This window comes from Vicugna pacos, chromosome 17, assembly GCF_048564905.1.
Source record: "Vicugna pacos chromosome 17, VicPac4, whole genome shotgun sequence".
In the NCBI taxonomy this organism is placed as follows: Eukaryota; Metazoa; Chordata; class Mammalia; order Artiodactyla; family Camelidae; genus Vicugna; species Vicugna pacos.
In genome coordinates, this window is record NC_133003.1 from 26,671,344 (window position 1) to 26,697,963 (window position 26,620).

Sequence of the window (26,620 nt, forward strand, 5' to 3'; positions counted from 1 at the left end):
GCCTCATTTTACGGGAATCCCTTCCCCACCTCCTGCGCGTGGGTACATGAGGCCATATTTAGCTCAACCTACCCAGAGTTCACTTCACCCAACCAGGTGAAGCCAGACACCAAGTGAGCACAAAGAAGAAAGGGCTTTCTGTCTCAAGTATCTGTCTGTGTGAAGTCAGAGGCTTTTTAAAGGCTACCACTTTGGTGCCTACGCGTCAAATTCTTTGGGTGTTTAATTTAGAGGTGGAAAATAGTCATCTAACACCAGCAAACAAAATTAAGGAGGCTATGATGTTTCAAGGCAAGAAAATAAAACAATCTGGGAATGGATATACATATGCGTGTATATATATCTTTACACATGCATATATTCCATATGTGCATGTGTGCTTGAACAATGCGGGTATGGCTTGCTGCCAAGCATTAAGAAAAGTTTTAAAAATTTACGATGCTGGGAAAAAGTATACGAAGACATAAATCTTAGATTTTTCTCCTAATCAGTGCTAAACTACAAGAACAGGCATACACATCTTTAACACAGTATATAACCCAAGGAATTGAGAGTTTAACAGAAAACCTAAAATTAACAATGGCCTCCACCAATAATATCAGAAAATGACTGATTATTTGGTCAATGCTAATTACACTAATGATGATGATGGCAAAAGTAACTGTGTCAGTCATTTCCTGAGCACAAAGACCTGTGGTAACTGAAATGTCATTGATTCATACAAACCTGTGAGGTAGCTAGTCTTCTTAGTCCCATTTTAACGATGATAACATTAAGGTCCAGGAAGATTAAGAAACTACAACGTTACACAGCTGTAAAGTGGTAGAAGAATGAATGGATTCCAGGCCTATGTATCTCTAGATTAAAGAATGAAAAGTGAAGCCATTGGTATGCGGCCTCCCCTAAGATGGGAAAGGAACAAAACCCAGATCTAGATAAAGAAAGTTGAGAAGAATTCAGGGAATTTTCTGGATAATTTAGGCCTCCAAGAAGTCAATATCATCCACAATGTCGACATAATTTTGGCAACATGAAGTTTCTTTGTGGTTGTAAATGACTTTGAATCTTTCACGGTATAGACGCAGTCATTTGAAAAGCTGGAAACCTAATCAGTGTATTATTTATATGATGCCTACAAAATAGTTTGCTTCGTTTCAAAATAAAATAATGTGGTCTGAAAGAAATGAGATAAGGTTACAAAACATGCCCTAACATTCCCATCTCTATGCACATCATCCCTATTTTAAGTAGTTACCTTGGAGGCTGTTAGTTATTCCAAGAAGGCAGGCTTTTCTCCAAAACATTTTGTGAAACCCTTCTTTGGGACCATCTCCAGAGTCTGGCACATTTTTTGTGACAAAGTATTATGCCAACAGCATAACTTTACAGCCACATATCTTTAAGAACCAAATCTGGGGAATAAGAATAGTAATCAAAATAGGAAATTCTGGTTTTAGGAGAAAATATGCTGTGATTTCTAAAGAGTAAGGGCTCTTGTGTGGCTCTTAAGGTAGCCAGAGGAGTGCCAGAAAGCTTTGAGCTGCCGTTCTGGGAAATGTACATAAGTTCCACTGGGTAATGGCTGAGCAGGGAAACATTCATTTGGAAATGAGAGTGTAAAAAACTAGACTGTTTAAGGTGGTGGCAGTGATGTAATCATCATGCTTACACAGTTTGGCATTCCCTGCGTGGTGCCCAGCACATAGTAGGTGCCTACTGCATGGCTGTGAATGATTCAATGACTTCCCATCTGTCAATTAAACAAAAAACAGACTCTTTGCTAATGAGAAAATTCTTTGCTCATACAACAGTTAAAGAGTCAAAAACCTAAACACACAAAAGTACAGCTTCATTGGAGAACTAAAATACAAAGATAAACCTGCTCTAGGGGTCTGCCCCCTCATTTTGCCATCCTTCTCCAGATGTTTCCAGTCTGCAGACTGTGGTACCTAAATGTGTGCATACAGGGTGCCTACCACACAGGCAGTCGCTCTGAGGGCAGGGTGAGTATTGAGTTTCCTCTGGCCCTCTCGTTAAGCTGCTCCTCCCTGCTCTGACAGCTACTCCAAGCAGCTTCCAAAGAATATGATGGCCCCTGCAGCTTATATAAGAAAGGAAAAATAACCAGGACAGATCTCTAAAGATGCACATATTCAAATGCCAGCAAGAACGTCTCTTGCAGGAAAATCCTATTCCAACAAACCTCATAACAGATCTAGACAGTGCATCCTTTATTTATGGTTAGCCTATCTGATTAGTCAGCCATTCATTTATTCCACATTTATTAATAATTAATAAATCATTACTATCTTACTACCTATCAGAACTGAAATGACAAAGTTGAGTAAGACATAATAGGTCCTTACTTCTAAGGAGGTCACCATTGCATCTCATTCAGAACACATGCTCCCTGCTCTCTCCCAAACCCCTAGCATCTGCTGTTGACTAGCATCATGCTTCTCTTTCCTCCTAGACACAGGTACCTAGTCTTTCTCTGCTCTATGGCAGGCAGTCACTCACAATCCACAGAAATGCCACAGGACATTTTTTCCCCATTCTGTTTACTTATAATAATTTATTTATTCAGTTAATCAAAATATTTAGAATGCCTACCATGGATCAACTCTGTTCTGCAAATATAAAGGAATTCTACATTCTAGTGGGGGAGATGGACAAAATCCCATGTGCTCATGGGAAAGACAACTAGGAAACAAGTACACAAATAAGTGTACATTATTATTTTTAGGCAGTGACATGCATGACAAAGAAAGATAAAAGTTGGGGCATAAAGGATGACATGGACAATTAATTAGAAGATTCAGGGAAAGCCTCTCTGAGGAGATAATATTTGAGCAGAGACCTGCAAGAAGTGAAGGAGTAAGTCATATATATACCTGAAGAAAGGATGTCTAGTCAAGGGGGAATAGCAGGTTCTAAGACCTGAGGGCAGGGCACACTTGGAGACTGGTATGCTGGAGCAGTCGGTGAGGGAGTCAGTGAGAGGAGTTCCCAAAGAATGCCAGGGCCAACTGCACAGGGCACTGCAGATGCTAGTAGCAGGGAGCCCTCATAAATGTAAGTGTTGAACAACATGACATCATCAACATCCTCATCAGCATGATCACAGCACCAGCCAACACCTACTCTGTGCTGGGTGCTGATTTCTAAGTGACTATAGCACTAGGAGGAGGTTTACTATCATCACCTGAGATTCAGAAACAACCTGTCACAGCTAGCAAATGGTGGCACTGGGAGTCAACCTAGGAGTCCAAGCTCTTAATTAATGTAACAACACACCTTAAAAAAACCAATTACTGCTCTATTAATGATAAAGAGATTAAAATATTTACAACTACCCCCTCCTCCAAAATGTAAAACAAACCTTGCTAGTGTTACATGAATGTTATATGATGGCTTTTGCTTCGTGCAGATCTCCAGTGAAAGACTTACACATAGACTCTAAAAGTACTGGGATCAAGACACTAAGAGGTGAAGGCAACTAGACTGGGAAAACTGTACCAGATGATAGAAAAGCCCCTCCAGAGATGTCACTGACTCTCAGAGGATGCTTGTGGAGAGTGAGTGTGCCATTAAATACAACAGTGGCAAAAAGTAGTTAAGTGATTTTGGATGTAACTAAATTAACAAAATAAACACATCACAAGTAGACAGCGTGATTATTTTATCTATACTCCTGTAAGTTTATATATTCAAAATTGAAAAAAAAAGTTGAAATTTCTCTTTGAGAGCTAGTAGGTGGCTTTGTAATCAGGGTGGCTTATATTTTAGTATATATGATGATATTTCCTGACACATAAAAGTTGGAAGGAAATATCATAACCAAGGAAGGGGCCCAAGCATCAGCCTGGGAACATTTGCCAGAAACCCCAACAAAGCTGCAGGAGATGCCTCAGGTGGAAAAACTCAGGCTACTTTTGCTTAGAATGTTCATTTTCTGAACTTATCCTACTTTCTAGTCTAACCTGAAAATAAAATTCTCTTTGGGCTGTATTCCTCCATCTCCTAGTATGTCTTACACTAAGACTATGTCTTCATGGTTCTATCTGTCCATTATACAGGGTGAGGGAGAAGCCAGAATTTGGTGTCAGAAACTCAAGAGGTTAGTACAGAGACTGACACAAATGTCTGTAGAATGAATAAATATATGAATGAAATTTTCATTTTATCAGCACTTAAAATATAGAGATATGACCTTATTTTTATGGGGGGGGTGAAAAACAAGCTTTAAGAATTAAAAACATTATAGGATCTGTTATAACTGAAAAAAGAGTTCTCCCCTCACGTATAATATATCTCCCAGACATCACAGCCCCTAAAGATAAAATTCTAACTACCACCTTGGACTCAAACATTGGACTCTAATGTACATATGGTGATTCCTGTGAAGTGAAACTTTATCCAGGTGAAGGAGGCCACAGTTTAGTATGGCCTTAATCCCTCATTTAGAGTATGTGGGAAAATAATCTCGTAAGATAAGTAAAGGGGTAAAGCCATCATTAAGGCAAGTTAAAAGAGCTGCCATTCATTCAGAAATTATAGGCCCTTTACGATCTGATTCAGGCATCCAGGAGACATACATTCAAGGTTATATTGTTTAACTGTTAACATTTTCAAATTTGCGGTTTTCTAATTTCTCATAAGGATCCTTTCACAGTCACAAATGCACAACCAAAATAAAAACAACCCTGCTAGTAATGACGCAGGGACACTCTGTGCTTCATTTTTAACCTGTATAATTGATTTTGACAGCACAACAGAAATCTAAAGCACTATATTCCACACTTAACAGGAAGAGTGCAAAACTGTAGTGAGAATTAACAACAGATACCTAAAAAGTTCAATTTTATATTTTAAGCCTGGAATAATTTCCACATTTTCCTCCAAAGCATTCTTCATCAATTTGGATTTGGGGCATAGCATGATGTGAGCTTATAACAAGTCAGTGCAGATCCCAGAGTTAAGGAGTGACAGAATGAAATATTACTATGCCTGTTATAAACATTTTTCAAGTTTGTTTCACATCAACTTTTTAAATGAGGTCCATTTTTTAAAAAGCATATCAGAAGTAGAACTCTCTTGGCCAATCATTCTAACAGAACTGTTTTTTAATCAAGTGGCAGGTGCAAAACCATTATAAGATGTCCAGGAGAAATCTTACTCAGTGAAGACAATTTAATGCTTAATAAAGCGTAATTGTAGACTTTGTTCAACCTCAAACTGTAGTCAAAGAGCTGACTGCAAATTCAGCTATCAGCACTGCAAATTGCCTAGATCAGCATTTACCCAAGTTCCATAAAATACTAATTCTTTGCCATGTTAATAGATGTTCCAGAGTTGGGAGAACTTTTGTCAAATGATTTGGAGAAATTTTGGATTAAAGAACATTAAGCAGTTCTCTTGACTGCTGGACTTCTTAAAGTCTAATATGCATGGTGGTGACTCTCCAAGTAAAGGAGATAATACGTATCGTTTTCCAAAGGCATTTGAGGACTGGAGCCCTTTCTGCTAATAGTATCTCATAGAACTTCACTTTCATAAACATGCTTTGGAAAATGTGAACCTCGATAATATCATCCAGGTTTTTGTCAAATTAGTGTCTTTCTATTTTCCCACAGCTCACTATGACCCACACGGTTAAGGGGGAAAATAGCCCCTATTGACATAATGGCTTATTAAAACAATAGTCTACTTCACAAATAATTACTTTAAAAGCCACATAGCTCTCGTCCTTGAGAAATAAGTCTGTAACCCAGGTAGCTCAATGCTGAGGAGTTCCTGCATTGTGTATCTTGTGTCTAGACTGTCACAGTTCTAATCTTTATCTTATACCAAAAAAAAAAGTAACAAGTGGTAGATGTATCATTATAATCAGCTACTTTAAAGAAAGAAAACATAATGTTTTAGTGCACACTACCAAAGTCTGCTTGAAATGGCAAACCTTGCACTTCAGATGGAAAACAGAATGAGGTCTTAGAATAAATTACATTTAAAGCTAGATAATTTATTGTAGGCCTGATACTGAAGGAGGCCAATCTCCCCCATTTTCCTGGATTCCCAGATGGAGGACATCCCTATCACTGACATGAATGCTCTATTTGGTCAACAGCATCACCAGTGGGACCATGAACTGCCCTCTCAGATGGCACTTTTAATTCATTACATGTGTGTACCCTTCAGGTAGCCCCAGGACCCCAGGATTTCAGAGGTGAAAGGGCCCTTACCCCAATGCAAGCCTCTCATTTTGTAGATAAAAAAGCAGGCCCAGAGAGAACAAAAATCACTTGCTTAAAGTCACACAGCTAATTAGAGACTGAGCCTGGAATAGAATCCAGATCCTCAACTACTCTTTGTTATTTTCATCCTTCACCCACTCAGACACTTGAAGCCTCACTGCAGAGCTACGGTTCATAAGACCTTCCAGAAGCTTCTGTTCTGGCTCACCAAGGCTCCAGCTGCAGGTACATCCTCATTGTTACCTGTTTCAAATGGTCTTCCATCTCAGAACCACCAACAGCCCAGGGACACATGCTCAAGTTTACTTACAGAAGCTGCTACAAATCAGATGCCTGGGAAGGACACCTTTAGCCAGAAGAAAAGATCTTGAGATATTCAAGGATAAAGAATTTTGTTATACTGATTATTAAATCTCAGCCGATAGCACAGTGCCTGCCATACCAAACTTCTCACAAAATATCAGTGGGCCTGCTTGGTGAATTGAGGCAACTTGAAGGTAGAGTTTTATATGCTTTTAAGAAGCATTTAAGTCTATCCCATTAATTAAAAGAAGTTTAACTCCTACCCTATAAATTCATGTGAAGACTCCTTACCCAAGTCTATCTAACTTTTTACTTTATTATGCCATCTCATTTTTCTACCTATTTTTGGAATAGCCTGACCATTATTTTCACTATTGCTATAGTTAATGTAGTTGAGCTGAGAAAAAAAAAAAATGCCAGCTCTTTCTCTTGCTTAACATCACCAGGTCTCAATCTTCTTATTCACAAAATGGTTTCAAAGATAGTAACAACCTCACTCATTTGTTGGGAAGATTAAACAAGTCATTGTGTATACAGAACAACTTGGCCAACTAGGATTGGTTTTTAACAGCTGCTTGGACTGAGAAGAATTATTTAGCTGTGTAGGCAAGAGTCCTGAGATCAGTTGTGTGTGTCTGTTGTGGGGGTCAAAGGGGAGAATGCAATATACATACTGGATATTTGCCACAGATGAGTAGTTTGCTGCCCAGATTCCTCTTCAGGACTAAGGCACTCTTTCCCCAGCTCTCAGGGATGAGCCCTCCCTGAGAGCTGTTATGCCTTCCCCAGAGATTGTCTGCAGCCACTGATCGTTGATTAGGGGTTACAGAGGCCCAGTCCTCTCATCCCAACTAGGGTCAACTCCCTCCAAAAGGCCACCCAAACTCCAGGACAACTGATAAAAACTGCTGAGACCTTTGTTGCAGCAACATTACAGGTCAGTTTCTTCCCGTGCCCAATCCTGCTTCCCTTCCTTCCTGGGAGCACTCCCAGTCAACATCCTGCATGTTAATCTCAGACTCAGTTTCCCAAGGAATTCAAGCTCAAGACATTATTCTTGGCCTAGTTCATTGCTCGACGAAAAGTAGCAGCTATCATTCTTATTGTTGAACTGTCTAAGCAATCCACACTTGTTTTCCATGACAAGATTTCCTGAGTCTCTTTATGGGTAACCAGTCTTTATGGATGAGGAAAACTGGCAAAGACAGAAATAACTTAAACCCATTTTTGTTTATCATCTAAAGAGTCCTAAGCTTCACAGTCTGTTTTCACAGCTATCTTCTTCACTACCAATTTACCACTTCTTTATTTACTCTAATTTTAAAGACATAAGAGAAAACAGGAGATGACAGGGTATCTTGTTAATAAAATATGCATAAAGCTTAGCTTATTGTGAGGAATAATTTCATGTCATCTTAGATGGTCAACCTAATATCCAACACTGAGGGAGAACAGGCCTGATCTTTGGACCTTTGGATTAATGGTCCAGATCCCACTGAAGGCAGACATATCTTACGGAGCCAGAGGGCTGCACAAATGGCACTGGACAAGAATGCAGAAGGCCTGGGATCTGGTCTCCTTTCTGCCAATAACTTTCTCTGGGCTCTTGGGCAGGTCATTTGCCTTTCCTGGGCCCTACTTCCCTCATCAGCAAAACAGGAAGCTTGTATTCAACAAAGTATACGATCCTTTCTAGTAAGAAAAACTTGCTTAACCTTGCAGGATTTTTTCCAAGCAACATAAATAAGATGTAGAGGGAAAGAGTAATAGCAGAGAAGAAATTAAAAGTGTCATAAATCCAAATTACCAACTTCCCAAACACATATTACAGGAGAGACTATTAAGTGAATAGGAACATGAGTTTAGGGTTGTATTTTCTTTTTGCAAGATTTCAATCTAAATCATTGCCCATGTCATTAATTGTCATTTCCATAATCTGGAGTGTTTGAATACACAGCTTAGCAATGTTTTGGACAAGCCATATGTCAAAGTTAACAGTTTTTTAAATTAGCCCAGGTCTCCATTTTGGGCAGTGATGTGCTGAAATACCAGCATCTATTAGAAAGAGGTAATTGATGTCAGGGTGACATGCACTGTGATTTGCAGGTGCCCCCATGACTAACCTCTGGTAGTTGTATCTCAGGGTAAACCTGCCATAATTACCCTGGCCAGGAAGAGCTGGTTTAACTGGATTGGCTCTTTTGATGCGCATTGAACATGACTGCCCTCTAGGGATTACTGAATTCCAGAATCCCACTTGTGTGAGTTATTATGTAAATTCTACCTTTGAAAAAATAATGTGTTCTGTCAGACTTTTTTCTTCTTTCAATCAGCTTGCCTTCAAAGTGTAGGTTCTTCAGCAATGTCTTCATCATATCTACTTTGAAAATTGCACTGCACATGGTATGGATTCAAGCAGAACAGAAGAAAACATATAGGTGCTCCCAAGTACACATCTTAGAGGTCTCATTTCTCAGTGGCTTTTAAAGCATAAACTCTGGTTCACAAACTTCCACCTGGAGAAGGAAGATCACCCCATGAAAGCACTTTGAGAAGCACACAGGGCTCTGGCTGAGCTGTATTATTGTTATTTTTGGTTAAATTTATCATCTGCAGTGATTTTAACAAACATATAAAAATGATGTCTCCAGTTTATAGCCCAAACCTCACCTCAAAATAAGCCCAGAGGTCAAAGTCAAAGGTAAACAGAGAAAGGTAGACTCTATAAAGCAACTCCTCCTCTTTCCTTAGACCTGAAATACACCTTCCCTTTAGCACATCTATGCCTGCTTCTAATTTTCACTGGAGATCACAATAGGATGCATGCTGCCTTTTCCTTACCAATTTGTATTTCAGGGGCCAAAAGGCACAAAATGGGATAACATTTTTAAAAAACTGATCCTCCTAAGTAACCTCCATCAAAATGAATAAGAGATTACTGTATCATTCTAGCAAGATTCTTTTCTCCAGCCCCTATCCCCCTCAAGCCTTGTTATTCCAGAGCATTCAAGACTCTACTCCTATAATAACAGTGATTTCATTTGACAAATATGTTACATTTCATTCTGCAGGATCTTCAGTCTTTGACAAACAAACATCCACTTTGCTGAGGACTGCCGAAGAGGTACTAATGGAGTGAAACCTGAAAACCCTTCAGAAAAGAATAATGAACCCTACTCTGTCTCCAGGGGGTAATTTAGTAGGTAGATTAGGCAACACTTGATTAAGGGTAAACCTCTCTTTTCCATAGAAATATATTGTGTTTGTACAGAGGGGCTGTATGAAGTGGAGGATTAGGTCACAAATCCTCAGGAAAAAGCAGAAGACGTTTCTCAAAAGAAATATGCAAGTCACTGCACATTTGGAAAAACAAGTAATACTTTATTGGGAGGAAAGAAGAAAAACTCCACATACAACAGTTTTATTTACACGATTTCACTTGGCTTCTTGAACATTTCTAACAAATGGTTAGCTCCCAAATACATTGCACAGGATGCCTTGTCACTCCTGACAGTCTATGAGTTACACCAAAGAGTAACGACTTCAACTCAAGGCTACTAGAAACTGATTGTCAAATAAGATTTTCTGAGACTGCCTACAGGGACCTGCTACAACAAAAGTCATTTTTTGGCTCGTGGGGGATTATAGTGTGAAAGAAAAACAAATGTCAAAATAAATCCCCAAGAAAAGAAAGCACTTCTGTACTAACCCTTAGTCCCCCTCGCCAATGTTCTGTGTCCTCCACAGACTTACAAATACTTGAATATTTCTCATCGTCTGAAACCATGAACAGAGTCTGGAAATGTTGGATGAGGCTCAGTCCACATTTCAACAACACGATGGAATTTATCCACAACTTAATGGAACTTTCCAATCTCTACCCATCAAGGTAGAAAATCACAAGACAAACAAAATAAAACACTTCAAAATATTTTTAAAAAATCATTAAGTTCTAATAAAAATGTGAACAAATGTGATTTTTCTATTAAACCTATGTTAGGATGGCTTTTCTCATCTTTCCGTATGTTGAACAAGATGGCTGAAATAGAGTCTTCCTAAATCACTCTACACCATGCCTGTGGAACAGCCATGAAAACGCAGGAACTAAATAATCGTATTTTGACAATGATGAATCTCTTAACTCTGCTGGTCAGGTTTCTTCTAATGGCAGTACATATAAGTGTACCATAACACATGAACATAGATCACAGTTAGAGTAACAATTTTAAGCTTGGGGATTGAAAGAGAAATGAACTTAACTCAGTGACTTAGAGAGATGAACATAGATATGAAGCTTAAAAATTGCTGCTTAAAATATACATGTCCCTCTGCAAAGAAAAAACAGCAAAGCTTGCGAACTTCAACTTTATAATGAACTATATGTATTGCTGAAAGCTATGCATTTTTGAGGTTTATGTTGTTTGCAACACTTCCTCTGTTAGCTGATTCCAACTCTAATTGGAGGAGCAAAGTAAAGGAAATCCCCTTGGAAAAAAGATATGGATGCACAGAGTTGCACAAATTGAAAAATAAAATTGTCTTTCTAGTTTTTTTTTTTTTAACAACTCTGCTGAAAGGACAAGAATAAATGGGAGCATTCATTTGCTTTTTAAACTGATCACACTTGGTTTTAACCACTGGCAGAGAAGAAACTTTACAGTTCCCTGGGAACCTATAATTTGGAAACGGAAGCATACAAGAACAGACTTTAGTTTTCAGGCAATAAATTGAAGAGAATTCTGCAGACACACAACAGAAAAGGAGCATAAAATATTGGTGTGTGTATTTCTTAGAATGTTAGTTCATTAACTCGATAAGCTGCACAGGGAAAAATGCAGCCAAAATCTACAAAGATGTCCACTGGGATTTCAAATTGTCATATTTACTCAGCAAGAAATAGTTTGAGGTTGGGGGCGGGTGGTGCATCGCATTCTGGTAATGACGATTTAGTGTGAATCTCCTGCAAGACACCTTGTTGAAAAATCTCCATGTGGGCTCTAGTGGGACACACAGAAGCCCAAAGCCCCAAGGCCAGACATAAATATTATGCTCTATAATCTGTGTCCTGGGGAACAGTTCTACAGAATTATACAAGAAAATCACGATCTTCCACATCTTACTTTCACACACAATTCAACATAAACTTGAAAAATGTTTTAATTTTTCCTCCTTATTGCCCAAAATTTTTTTAATGCTTTATTGGAAACTTTTATTTACTAGTGTGTGCTCTCTGTCTGTATTACCCATCAGTAAAAATAGTTGCAAAGGATTTGTTGGGCGATACTCCCAATGGCCACTGTCTTCAATGGTTAAAAGCTCATTATCAGTCTCTCTGGGAGAAAGCTCTAGTAACTAAACCCCACACAGATCAGTTACTATGCTAGGCTCCTTCACAAACCTCATCTTATTTAACCCACCCAGGGAGGTAGAGAGTGTAATCCCCACTTACAGATGAAAAAAGTGAGGGTCAGAGAGATTCTCTGCCTTACTCAAGGTGCTGAGCTAAAAATAATAAGGGTCAGTATTTGGACACTAAACAGTTTAACTTCATGGATCTTTATTTTTCCCTTCCTGCTCTCCTTGTCAATTTTTCAAAAATATTTTTTTAGAAGTTAAATTAAGAAGTCTCTCTATTCCTATAGACTGTGGGTATTTCCTCTGAGAAACAGTAATTCAAGGTATTTTCTGACAAAAAAAAAAGGGCTCACACAAATACACTAAACTGCCATCTCTCTTCAATGGGTCAAGCTAAGCTAGCTAGGGTGCATTCCTAGGTTCTTTATTTATATCATGTGAAACCAGTGGGATCAGAGCTTGAGGCTGTGCAATTCAGGCTACAAATAAACCATCAATTCACAAGGACATGTGCTTCACTAGACCCATAGAGTGGTTTTTTTTTTTTAAAAAAAGCTGAATCAACTTTCTAAAAATCCATGGATTTCACATAAAAATTCACATTTTATGGCAATCAGAAGGTCCCTCAACTCTCGGCCCACCTTTGTGGCAACACCCAGCCAAAGCTAGTGGTCCCAACTCCTTTCAATGAAACATGGGCTCTTGAGTTCCCCACAATCCCCACCACTCTCAATTGTATCCATGTACTAAGGCTAATGTAACTTTTTCATTATGTTTGTTAATGGTTTTCTTATAATAGAGAAATATTTCTCCAAATCTTATTTTCTAACAGATTGAATGATTGGTCTCAATTCCTCACCCCTCCTTGTATCTGCTCCTTTACAATGTTCTCTTCATGGATAGAGTGTACTTCCCCAGTCTTTGACTATAAGCTTACCCACGTGCCTTGCTTTGGCTAAGGCCTTACGAGGCCTAAAATGTTTTTGCTTACTCTCTTGTGCCTCTGTTGCTATCATCAGAAGTTTCCCTTAGGTTGCTGATGCCCCTCTGTGAGAATAAATATTGATGCTTTTAAGTCACCAAGTTTGGGGGTAGTTTGATACACAGCATTATTATGGCAATTGCTAACTGATACATCTCTACCCCCCCAAAAAAATCAAGCTGAAAGAACCAAACATCATACATTTTCTTACTTGCAAACCTGTTTCTTATTTATGTTAACATCCTAGATCCTCAAGGCATGTGAGTTTGCAATTCCTGTCAAAAAACTATAAACGTAGAAACTAAAGAAGGTTGAGTTTGTGAAATGTTTCTCAGCATGACTATATACCTAGGTTTGACTGAAATGGCCCATTTTTTGCCTATTGCTGCTATATTCTGGTTTGGACAATGAATAACATAGTCACTTTATCTACATTCAAATTTGTCTCCAATTTTCATACCAACTAAGTGAATCTCTTTGATCTCTCTTTAAAGCCAGATGCAGTAGGTATTACTGTTGCAGGCAGTACTATATGTGAGATTTTTCTGGATATAATACCTATTTGGTTGGTTGAAATAATGAAGTCAGGGTGTCCAACCATTATAAAATGCTAGTATAGAATAAATCTAATTTAGTGTCAATCCCACAACCACCAACCAATTAACCAAATCAGATCCCAGCTGATTGACACTTAAAATGGATTAATAGGCTAACTTATAAATAAGAAGTACTTAAAAACAATAGCAATACCAAAAAATCATGTGCCTTCAGAAAGGAAAGTTCTGTCTTTAAAAGTCAGTAATTACTGCATCTGAGTACATCTGCTTAACAATCCAGGAAAGTGGGAGTTTCACTGTCTATTAACCTTAACCAGAGACATTTTCATCAAAATTAATTGTGATTGCATTTTATTGCATTTCAAATGCTATCCTTTATTTGGGGTGGTCAGGAATGCAACTAAGCAATTCCAGACCGTGCTATCGTTTATGAATAGGCCTATGAGGTAGTTATCAAGGCCCCTTACGAAATGTTGCTATACAAAAGTTCATGTGCCAAAACAAGACATTAATTTCCATAACTAGATGCGTCCTTAGGAAAGGAAAAGTTACTATATATAGAAAAAACAGAAACTTTGATGTTCAATGCACATCAGAGTAGAACTATATAAATATCCAAACATTAAAAATAAAGTTTACCTTTTTCTTTTTACTATAATAACGGTTCATCATTAATACTTATTTTGAGTAAGTACAATTCTAAGTTCTTTATATGCATTGACTCTTTTAATCCTCTCCATAACCTGGGAATAGATGCAACTGTTATTCTCATTTTACAGATGAGGAAACTAAGGCTTATGGAAGTTAAGTAACCCACCCAAGGTCATTCAACTACCAAATTTGGAAGCTTGGAGTGAATCCTAGGCAGCCTAGCTCCAGAGTTAGCTAAGAAAGATGACAACAACAGTTAACCTCTCTGCCACCATGATCAATTGGTCAATTATATTTTGTGCTCTGACTGTACCTTGCTCTGTGCAGCCTCTCTACTTCAGCTGATAGTTCTCCTGCCTGGAAGATTTTCCCTACTGGTCTATCCCTCCCATGTCAAACTCATTCAACTCTAATCCCACCTGTTCCCTGAAGACTCTCTGCCACTCCACAATTTTCTTGCCTTCCTCTCTTAATTTTCTAGAAATCTCACCATATAAAGACAGACAAATCTTGGTCTGAGTCCTGGCTCTGCCACTTACTAGCTAAGTAATTTTGAGTAAGTTATTTAACCTCTCAGAGTCTCCTTCTCATGTATCAAATGGGATAATAGTTAGTTTACCCCCATATGACAGATATAATAGATCTCTGTGATTTCACCTGCTCAGCACCCCTTCTGAACAAAATTCCTCTTTCTTATAGGAAATCACCTGTCCTCAATGTTGCCTCATGGAATGTAGGTGAGGCTAATACTTTTCTTCTAGGTTCTGGGTGATCACATAACTTGATCCTGGCCTGGCCAATTTATTTATTCTATCAGACTTTGAATATTTGCTAGAACTACTAAGAGCCCTTCTCCTCCCCTTGGGATGACTGCACTTATAGAATGGAGGCTGGCTGCTGGTAGCCATCATTGGCATCACTGTAGAGCTCATTCCTGAGAATCAAGGCAGCAAAGATCAAAGCACGCCTGTGAGTAGGATGAAGACAGATTCCTGTTGCCATTGTTTGAATATCTGCATGTGGTCAGATCTGAAGTCCATCCTTGGCCTTTTCAGTTAATTTTGCCAACAGGTTCCCTTTTTTGCTTAATTCAGATTGTTGTGTTCCTGTCATTTGGAAATAAGAGACCCAACTAACCTACTTGACATAAGAATTAAATAGCTGCTATAAAGTACAAAACAGTACACAGCATACTTAAAATTCAATAAATGATATCTACTGTTATTGTTCTTCTACATTAGTGTCTTGAAGGCAGGAAGACCAGAAGCCAGATCTATCTCCACTCCTTACTAGGATGTCCCTTCATAACTTTTCTGAGATTCTAGTTTTATCACATATAAAATCACCAACATTTTTATGAGGAATAAATAAGAATATATGCCTGACAAGGTAGTAAAATGTTCTGCAAATTTTAGTTATTATTATCTCAGTCTGCAGGCACCAATCTAATATCTCATATAACTGATGGAAAAATTAACACCCCAAAACCTGGGATGTGATTTGCCAGAAACACTAAAGAAGTTCTGGATTCAAATAAACTACCAGTCCATTCCAAGGTGATCCCAGGACTGAACAAAGGACATGATGCTACTATTGTGCTATCCAAACCAGGCAATGCTGCAAAGGGGCTTGACTAACACCATTAAGGCATCTCTAGTACACAGAGAAAAAAGAAATCAATATTGACTAAGTAACCTCCATGTGCCATGTTCTGTGCAAGACGTTTCCTTGTATTTCCTACTTTAGAATAATTATTTACTTCTCTTTTGGTCAATTAAAGATGAATTATGAGACCATACTGAAATCATCTAACTTCTTCTATCTCCAAGGAGGAAACCTAATATATAACTGGAGAAAGACACTAATTAATAAGCAGAATTTAACATGAACTCTGGCCAACTCGAACTTGAACTGTTCTGTTTAAAGGCACACTGGAATAAATAAAGGAACTTCAAAGCAAATGCCCTATTTTAGCTTGAATGTTTTATTGAGCACATGGGGAGAGCTCTTTTGCCAAAAATAGGGGTGGTTAATGAGGAAAAATTGGTGTTTTCAGTTGGTTGGTTGGTTTCTGAGATAGGGCCATACATTCAGAGATAACTATATTCCACAGAAAAGACAGAATAATGATCAGAGTCTCAAGAGTTTTGAACAAAAAAAAAAACCAGTTCTATAAACTGTCTGAAATTGGCTTAATGCATCCTCTTCCAAATACCTTCTATGATAATATGCACACATTTCCCTTCTGACACCGAAACAACTTCAAATATAATTCTAAAAGGAAGACATTTCTGTTTTAAGCTTTTTGCCAACTATATAAACAAGCCCTTACCTTTTGAGGTACAGAAACCAAGAGACTCTGTGAAGCATTAGTAGGCTCCACCATAACCAGCTTTTCTTGGGCATCATTTTGAAAATGATGCTTCACACTCAGAAAGATCTAGTGGGTTCCCTGGGAGTATGTTGTTAGTGCTAGAGTCAAAGCAAAGGCAAGTCCACCATTTCTGTGCACATTTTCCCATAGCAATGGTACATTTTGGAGGAAGTCAATCTCCAATTATTTAGGGATTAAGAGGAGAAGGCTGAGCTCACCTGCAAGTGCTGAGAGTTGTCGGCCATGCTATCCTCTCGCCTGCGGACTTCTTCCAGTAACTGGGCATTCTTCTTTTTTTCCAACTGTTGATTGTGCTTGAGGTTGGCCACCTTCTTATTCTGATCTTTCATATGCCTGAGAAAAGTCAGCACAGTTCAGTTACATTCAACCATTGGAAGATCATATGTTATCATAATAGAAGTACTAAGTATAGACTATCTTGACAGGGGTTCAGAAAAATTTAGGACCTCAGAATGTTCCATTCATTCAACCACAAACATGTCTTAAACACTCATTTAATGCCAGGTGCCAGGAAGGCACTAAGGCTGCAGTGGTGATTGAGACAAGTATAGTCTTCATCCTCCTCATGGAGCTTGGAATCCAGCGGGGGAAAGAGACAAGTAACAGGGAGGCACAACTTAGGTTTCCTAAGTTGAAGGAAGGTTGAAGGAAATAAATAGCATGCTGTAAGAGATAATGATGTGCACTGCCTGTGTGGACAGGTGGTGAGGTAGGGGAATGACTGCAGTCACTGTGGTCAGGGAAACCTCCCTAAGGAGATGAGATTATGGGTGAAACTCAAAGGAGCCAGCCAAGAAAACACTAGTGGTGGAGCTCCTCAGGTAGAGAGAAAAGCAAGTATAACTCCCAAGGTAGGAAATAACATGGCTACTTCTAGAAACCGGAAAGCTGCAGTAAGGCTAGTCCAGAGGGTGGAGGGTGGTGGTGGAGGAAGTGAGGTAGGAGATGGGATTGCAAAGGCAGGTGGGACTCAGGGCCCACAGGGCCTGTGGTCTATGATGGGGCATTTATTTTCTTCTAAGTGGTTGCTGTTCTAATTACTATTATTCTTTTGGATCATGTTCCTGTTTTGAAATCATGATCTATTATTTTGATTTTAAAATAATAATTACAAGGGTCCAATCAAACAACTGTCATCACTTAGCTCAAACAGAGTAACACTTTGACTAATCATCATTTTAACTAAAGTCTGGGTGCTTGGAATAAAAGTTCTTAACGAATCTATAGGATGCCAAAGTACAAAATTCTAAAGTGATCAAGTAAGTAAAAGACTAAGGATAGAGGACAGGTTGAAAAAAAGGTGTGCATGTGTTGAGGGTAGTCACAGGCTTAACATGAACTATTTCACCAGCAGCATTTAGCAAAACATTCCACAGATTTAGGCAACCATGTCCACAGCAGCTGCAATAAATCTAATGCAACACATGAGGAGGCAGGAGGGCAGGACAGAGGACCCAGGAGCAGTGATTCCAAAAGAGGAAGGCCATGGAGCATAATCACTTGGGGTCCTTCCTAATCCTTCTTCCCCCTTTCCCCAGCATTGCTGAGTCAGCCACTCTTACTGAGCCCTGACCCCCAAAGTATATTGAGAATCATCGCTCTAGCACAGTTATGAACGAGAACAGAACTAGGTGATAAACAGCAAACATGTCTAACTGAAACAATTCATAATCAGGTAGAAGCCACTCTCAATAAGAAACTCTTATTTCTAGTCCTCATAAAGTTATATACTCCATACTCCCTCCCACTCCAAGAAAATGAAATTCAAGATAATTATTTATTAAGGGATCCTGCTAATAAAAATATTCTGAACACTTTGGCTCCTTATAAATATTTACAGAACCAGATGAAGGAGTGATTTAAATATTCCTGGAGACACTAACTAAGAGGGTAAATGGTGAGATAGAAAAACGGTCTTTTTGTCATTATTTGGATTAGAAAATCGCTGTCTGATATTTCCCATTTTTACTGGATACAGTAACACACATATGAAACTATCAACTGTAAGTCCATACACTATCTACTTTTAGGAAATTATCTTTTGGTTACCATAAAGATGTTAGGAATGACCTCTCGCTTCCTAAAGAAACAAGGATATAGTAGTTCCAAAGCTCATATTAACCCAGGGCAAGCACATTTTCTAGTTACTTAAGAAATAAAGTGAGTGCTCAGGATGTGAGATTGTTTAATTAGAGGATGGTTTTATAAAAAATATCTTTTTATTACTTTGAAGCACACACTTACATAGAACTAACTGCTAAATATTTTTTCCCAAGTTTCAGTGATAAATAAAATATATTGTCACAAACATGATTTGCACTGTTAAAAAAAAAACTCTCATAAAGTTCTAGGAGCAATCTGAACAAATTAGACCTTATTCTCTAGGATCCTGCAGTTTTTCCAACCCCGCCCCCCCCCCAGAAAAAGCCCAACCAAAAAAAACTGAACTCAAAATCCATGCATCCCTAAAGACTTTCCTAAATTGAGAATAAGTCATTCAGAAAAAAAGAGAAACTGAAGTTCAGATTCTATGATGGAGGCTGATCATCAGCATTCTCCAACCATTCCTTCAAATACTGTCCTACTTAATACACCAGTGATTAGAAAAGTTGGGTTTTGAATGGCACTGCTTAGGATTTGGACCAATTAGATCAATGCAGAGCAAGGTGATAAAAAGTATCATCTTGTCTTTGTACAGATGAATATCAAGAGATACATATACAGTGTGCAAACTCCTTTGCAGGAGTGCTATGGTTTTCAAATACATTTCCAGCTGCAGTGCAACTCTTTCTTCTAATAAAAGCTTACTTGAAACTTAAAAAGGGAAGGAAAAATTGCTCTGCCAGAGGTAGGAAAGAGGTAAGGAGTAAGGTCAGGTGGGAACAGGTGATGAGTGACTCATCTACTAGACAATCTCTCAGGTGCCCCTCAGGGAAACCGTAAGTCTACCTAAAGCACAGGTCAGAAACCGCAATTTATGGAGTAGGAGAAGAGAGAGCAAGGCAAGATGAAGAAGTCATGAAATTAAAAAAAATTTTGAGATCCTTCGGAGAAGAGAAAATGCACCCACAGAAGCTCACTAGAAATGATGTCCAGTGATTTTTGCTAGTAATAAATTCGGCATTTCCAATTACTTACATTTTCTGTAAGTGACCTATCGGTCCTCTTAGCATATTACCTCACCTGCAAGAGTAAACCCACACTGCATAAATCAAACTAACTCAGTACAGATATCTATTATCTCCAAACTTAGTAAATTTGGAGCCCCTCAGGGTGCAGACTGCAAAGCCTTCTGGCAATACTGCCTCAGAAGAAGGTGTCATTAACATTCACTTCCCAAACCCCCACCCACTAAACAACTCAGGCATTCCAAGGCTCTGCCAGAGACTGACCTGTTCAGGAAAAAAAAAGTTTCTTTAGAGTGAGATTCTTCAGCCAGGAAACACATAAAAAAATATATCCAAGATGCATTTTTTTTTTTAAAGAAAAAGCAGTTATGGGGTGACAGGGCAGATGGAGGTTAGTTGGAGAGTCAGTGATAGGATTAGTTTTCAAATGTCCACTTTAAATTGATCAGTTTCATTAAAGCAAGTCATGGCACTTTTCAAAATTCAGCCATCATTAATGAATTTGGATTAAATCTTAAAATTCCAACAGGTATCAACGCTACCATAGTAAGAATGAATGTCCAAGAGGACAGAATTCTGCTGTTTTCACTAGAATAGTCTGTCAAATGAAAATTAGAAAGTACTCTCTAACTTGCTGTTGAGAGAGCATCAGGCTCTCAAAAATATTTATTTGAATGAATAAATGCTTGCATCTATGTCATAGACATTTTTGGATCTAATAGATACTATGTGTCTAGTAGAAAATAGAAACCATTTCACATCCTTTCCAAAATTTTACACCTTCTCTGAAACTTAAAATAACTACAACTTTCACCCGGTTTGAGATCACTTTCATCTATTTAAACCTTTAAGATTTTTAGTTCTCCAACTTTCAATACCATATTTTCTCCCACTTATCATACTACATTTCAGGGCTTAGTACTTCTCTTCTTTCTTTATCTTTCTTCCCAAAGGAAAGAGAACAGTTCTCTAGAATTATATAGCCCAGAGTAGAGGGCAGGGGAAGCATATGTTTCTCGAAGGGCACATATATATTTGTATATAAAGAAAAAAATCAAAACTTCCTCTTTTAAAACTTCAGCAGAAATAAGATGCCATTTTTTACCCACCTGCTCCCAAAATCTTTAAAGATTGATAACATCCATTGTTGGAGAGGATGTAGGAATCTAGCTCTCTCACATGTGGTCAGGAGGAGTGTCAGTGACAAAAGCATTTTTGAAAACCAACTTGTCAGTACTGTGTACGTAACTTTTGCCCAAGCAAATCCACTTCTAGAAAAGCAGCCTAGGAAAATGCTTGCCCATGTGCACAAACATATATGTACAAAAATTTTCACAGTAGCACTATAACATTGAAAATTTGAAAAATACCTAATCATCCATCAGAAGGAAACTGACCGAAGGAATCAAGCACATTCATACTATGGAGCCCTAAGCTAGCAAAGGACATTAAGGCAAAACTGAAGGATGGACATGGAAAAACCCAGACATATTGTTAATTGAAAAAGAAAGCAGGTATCAAAATAATACATATAGTTTAAACTTATTTATGTTAAAATATAAAAGCCTACTAAGATGTATATATGTATGCATATGGAAATGGTGCATGTATATACTCCTGTAAACTCCTGGAAAATTCCAAACCAGTCTATAAACAGTGGTTACTGCAGGCAAAGATAATAGGACTGGAGGAGGGTGAATTTCACATCTTACTGTATGTATTTGTGTGTATGTGTTTAAGTGAGGTATAAATACAGACAGGGAAAGGAACAGATATTACATGTACAAGTCAATGATTTTTGACCAATCAAAATACAGGGCATTGCCATCATCCAGCCTCACATCCCTTTCCCCTGCCCCATAGTAATCTCTTTTCTAACTTTTATCTACATGGATTTGTTTTGTGTACTGTTGAACTTCATATACATAGAATCATATAGTAAATGCTCTTTAGTGACTGATTTCTTTGATTCAGTGTAAGGTTTTTGAGATCATTCATATTGTTATATATTAAGTTCTATCTTATTGCTGAATAGTATTTCATTACTGTGAATATACCACAGTTTGATTAGTTATTCCCTTATTAAGTGGATATTTGGGCTGTTTCCAATTTTTTTACTGTTAAGAATTAGGTTGCAATGAACATTCTTGTGACCAGTTTTTTTGGTGTGTGGACATGTGTTTTCATTTCTCTTGGATAAATAACTAGATGTAGGTTTAACTCAGAGTGTAAAATGGTACAATCACCATGGAAGACAATTTCTGAGTTATATGAATCTTCCAGGAGCAGCGGCAGTGCAGGGGCTAATAGCATAAACTCTGGAGACAGACTGCATGGGCTTCCATCAGAAGTCCACTACTTTCTAGCCGTGTGACCATGGGCAAGTTTCTTAACTTCTCTTTACTTCAGCCTCTTCACATTTTTATGGGAATAACCGTGTGTAACTCATAGAATTATTGTGAAGAGTTGATGAATTAGTACAGGTAAAATGCTTAGAACAGACTACAGTATGTTCCCTCTCTTACTCTTAGTTTACAATATGAATGTAATCGTGTCTTGTGCAATATTGCACACATATTTAGTGTCTTGCTCCCTACACCAGAATAGCAAGTATTCCAAATACCTCAAACAATGGACTTTGGAATGCGTTATTAAATCCTTTCTGTCATACAGTTAGTTTCCATTTCCTTAATAATAAGGTAAGTTACATTTCTGGAAGGTTATCCTAATGGAAGGTCCTAATGTGTTGCAGGAAGGTCACAACAAGCATGGTAAGTGAGCTGGGATCCTGATGCGACTGCACAAGTAGATGGGCCACACACACACAATGAAAGCTGACAATGAGTATTGCATGCAGAATTTCCTATAATAAAGGCTTTTACTTTTAACCACTGAGATGATCCCATTTTTTTAAGGCTTGTAAATACCATTCAGTACTTCAGCATAGCTATAAATTTTAGAAAGGTATCATAAATATTCCAAAGATACTTTTACAGCACATACAAATATGCTGAATGTATTGAGCATGGTATTCCTTCCTGAAAGAGAAAGTATCTGGCCAACAGTGGCTACTAGAATCTAGCTCTCCTCCCAACAAAGAACAAGCAGGGTCAAGGTCTTAGGAGTTAGCTCCAGAATGAGCCAGACCTCTTGGAACTTGCATTTTGCAGTAGCTCCTCAAAAGTAGTTTACCTCTTTGGCCACTAGTTGGATGACTGCCTAGATCCTTGCCAAAACCCTTCAAAGGGATGCCAAAATCTCTCCCCATGCTTTCCATCCTGGCTTCCCTCCTCAGTGGATTCCTCTGCCGCTCCTTACATATAGTCCTTGCTCCTTTCACTCCTTAGAGGTGAGTACCCTCCCATCTCCTTCTCCTCTATTCCCATCTCCTCTTTGGTGTTTGGAGCTACACAAGGACCCAGAAACAAGGCCACCCTCGGTTAAACCACACGATGACAATACACCTTAAAGCGACATCATTTATCATTTACCAGAACACTAGGACATAACCAGAACCTGATAACATAGCTAAAGAAAGAAAGGCAGGGAGTGTTCAGATTTGAAAACTTGAGAAGTGGAACTTCCTAGAGGCGAAGAGAGTCTCCTTGTAGTTTCGGATCTCATCAGCAAAGTTCTCCTTGGAGGAGGATGTTTCTGGAAGGCAATTCCTCATTCAGCCTGATGAAATGGTTGAATCACTTGAGACATATGGGGTCAAGAGATAGGATAGTAAGATGCCCAGGGCCAAGGATTTTGTTGCCAGACTGACTACATTCTCATCACAGAGGCATCCCTTACAAAGTGTGTGACCCTGGGCAAGTTACCTCACTGGGGCTATGAGAGCATTAAATGATTTAATAAGCCTAAGGCTCTTAAAACAGTTACTGGCACAAAGTGAGTAATTTATAAATGTCAGCCTGATGCCCCTGCCTCAAATAATCCTTTTCTAAAGAATATATCTACTCCCCTCCACTGATGATTCCCCCACACGAGCCAGGAAAACCTAGAGAACAGGTTACATAGCAGAAGATGGTCACAATCAGCAAGAGAAGGGTATTTGTTTTTGGTTTTTTTCTTATAGATATTTCACTTTAGGGGAGGTTTCAAAGGGCTGGCTTCCTTCAACTGTTCTCCATTATGCTACCCCTAAAGAATCTCTTCCCACAGAATATCAATGAAGCACTGCCTTAAATTTGAATGGAATCAGTGACTGAGAGCCTAAACTAAAGAGAGTAGATGGCGTGAGGGGAATAGCTCAGTGGTAGAGCACATACTGAGCTATTGGGTGCATGAGGTCCTGGGTCTTGGGTTCAATCTTCAGTACTTTCACTAATATATTTTTAGGGAAAAAACAGTTGATGGGGGCCTGTTAGGGAAGACCGCAAGAGAGAGCCAGCTCTCTCTGACGCTTCCTTGCCTTCCTCCAAGGCAGTTGGTAGGACTGGTATGCACCCACAGGAAACTCAAAGGGAAAAGGCAAAACTTGATTTTCATGTGCCTTAGGAATCAAAGTTCAACCTATATGGGCATCTAATAATAAGACACTCCTCTGGAAAGCAGATCATACGCAGCTGTAAGCGTCACGTGATTACCTGACAAGCCTGGCTCCAATTCACTATCTACCAAATAAATTTCTTATCGCTTGGCCTCCTAGATAGGTCTGGTGACCCAGAGAGCACAGACTGGTCATGTAGATCTGAGAATGATATCCCTGGAATGATTATTTTTCTCATTATAAAGCAATAAATGTGATATTCCACATCCCTCTCACTATGGAATGGACTACATGCTCAGGCTTCTCAGTTCATATGGTCAAAGTTGGAGGCAGATTCATCATTAGGGAACTCAAAGCAGGGTTTCCCTGCCAACTCTATCTGCCCAGCAAGTATCCCCTACTTCAGCATATCATGGCTCCATACATCCCATGGTGCGTTAATGCCCTGCTGAGAGTCCACAGCACAGGAGTACAGATGGGGAAACAGGGAATGGGCAAACTCTTACTTTTGCTGCCATGATAACTCAAGCCAGTATCTTCTCCTGCCTGGACCATGACACTCTTCTCTCCCTAATGGTCTCCCTACTTCCACTCTGGTCCCATTTAATCTATTCTTCACCCAGCAGCAAAAGTGAATGTTTCAGAACAAGCCAGATCATACACTTCTTTTGGCATATAATCCTCCAACAGTTTTCCATTTCCCAAAGAATAAAACCAGATAGCCAGCCTCATTCCACACCATTCTCACCTTTACCCCCAGGATCCTGAATCCAGTCTCTTTGGTTCCTAAATCACGTCAACTCCTTCCCACCAGAGAGCATAGGCACTTGTTGTTCTGTCTGGGATTCCCTCCCCTTTCCTCTCCACAGCCTCCTCCATGGCTGATTTTCATCCTTCAAGTTTCAGTTCAAATATTACCTCTTCAGAGGGGCCTTTTCTGGGCACCACCCCAAGAATGTTCCCTTTCTGCCACTGAAAATTTCTGTTACTACACTCTGTGCACTTCCTTCATTGGGCATACACAATTTTTAATTATACATACACTTGCATTTTAATTGATGATTTACTGTTCTACCACCAAACAGGCATTACTGCTAGAACAGAGCCCATCCTTGGAGTATGCACCAGAGTGAAGGAATGATTCCTAACCATGTCTCTTCTGGTCCAAGCTATCATCATCTCAAAGTTGAGCAAGGATGCCAGTTCCAATTAGCCCATCTAATCCATTCTCCACAGGACAGAGTAAAGAGTCTCTCCAGTGCCCAAACAGGACAATATCTTTGTCCCACTTAAACCTTCTCATTAGATTTCCACTATCTATGGAAAACTCCATGCTTCTTCCTGTGGCTCATACCTGATCTAACTCCTGCCTCCCCAAGTCCTATCTCATCTATCCTTCTCTCCCCAGCCATACTGGCCTTCCATCTGCACCATGAACACACCAAGCCTTACTGTCCTTAGGACCTCTGCATGGCAGTTTTCTCTTTCAGTAAACTTTTCACCTCATTTCCATCCTGGTCCTTTCATTACAGATAACTCATATTGATCCCTCTCACCTCAGTGTAAAGGCATTGTCCTCTGGAAAGCCTTCTTGGTCAATCTAAAAGTTGGGTCTTCCTATTATAAATTCCCAAATCATGTTATGCTTGCCTCAGTAAGAACCCATCACACTTTCCATCATTTAATGTCTTCCTTGTTCTCCTATAAGCACTCTCTGTACAGTTATCACACTGTCTCATTCTCTTCTCTAAGAACATAGCACAATGCCTAGTCCATTGTCACCAACAAATTTGTTAGATTGAATTTAATTCTGAAACCTGCTGCTGTTGGTCGAAGGATGAAATTAACCCCTTTGCCACATGTTTTATGTGAATCCTTGAAATTATTTAGGAATGCATATTTAAAGATTTACATGAATGAAGATTGCTCTTTTTGTTTTCATGGAAGTACTTTCTATATAGAAGAATTCAATCTCATGTAATAAATATCAGTTTATTGTCAATGAAATGGTAGCCAAAATAAAAAGAAATAAAAAAAAAACTAGACTAATGATGAATACAACTGGGTATTATTACCTGGTAAAACCACAATAACAACCTAGAGTTCTCATTCCTATGAAGTCATCCTTGAAATTAAATTGAAAATCTAAAAGGCTGAGTCCAAAAGAAATGACCTGGCTATCTCTTTCTTAATGTAATTCATAAATTACATTATCTTTTAGTAGTTTTTAAAAATCTACATGGTTCACAGCAGGCTAATGGCTTGCTCTCATTTACGCCATTGCGAAAAGCTTTGTATTCTAATAAAACTATAAGAACAGGTGGCAGGGCTGGATTTAGCCCATGGGTCAGAGTTTGCTGAACCCAGGTAATGGTAATCACAACAGCAAATGCTCTTATCACATGATGTGCTCTAAGCACCTTACACATATTAGCTCACTAATCCTCACAACAACCCTATTAGGCAGGTCCTCTGATTATTCCTCTTACAGACGAAAGCT

At 38.8% G+C, this 26,620-nt stretch overlaps 1 protein-coding gene across 6 annotated transcripts in view; it reads right to left on the reverse strand.

Annotated features, from left to right (window-relative positions):
* ERC2 (ELKS/RAB6-interacting/CAST family member 2) overlaps positions 1-26,620 on the reverse strand; it is an 874,625-nt gene that overhangs the window by 393,151 nt on the left and 454,854 nt on the right. For 5 of the 6 annotated variants that reach the window (XM_072941512.1, XM_072941513.1, XM_072941511.1 and 2 more), the window contains exon 14: positions 16,695-16,830. In XM_072941512.1, the coding sequence (XP_072797613.1) occupies positions 16,695-16,830 (136 nt within the window). Of the gene's footprint in view, positions 1-8,986; positions 9,074-16,694; positions 16,831-26,620 lie in introns of those variants that run through there. The other variant, XM_072941516.1, reaches the window with a different exon arrangement.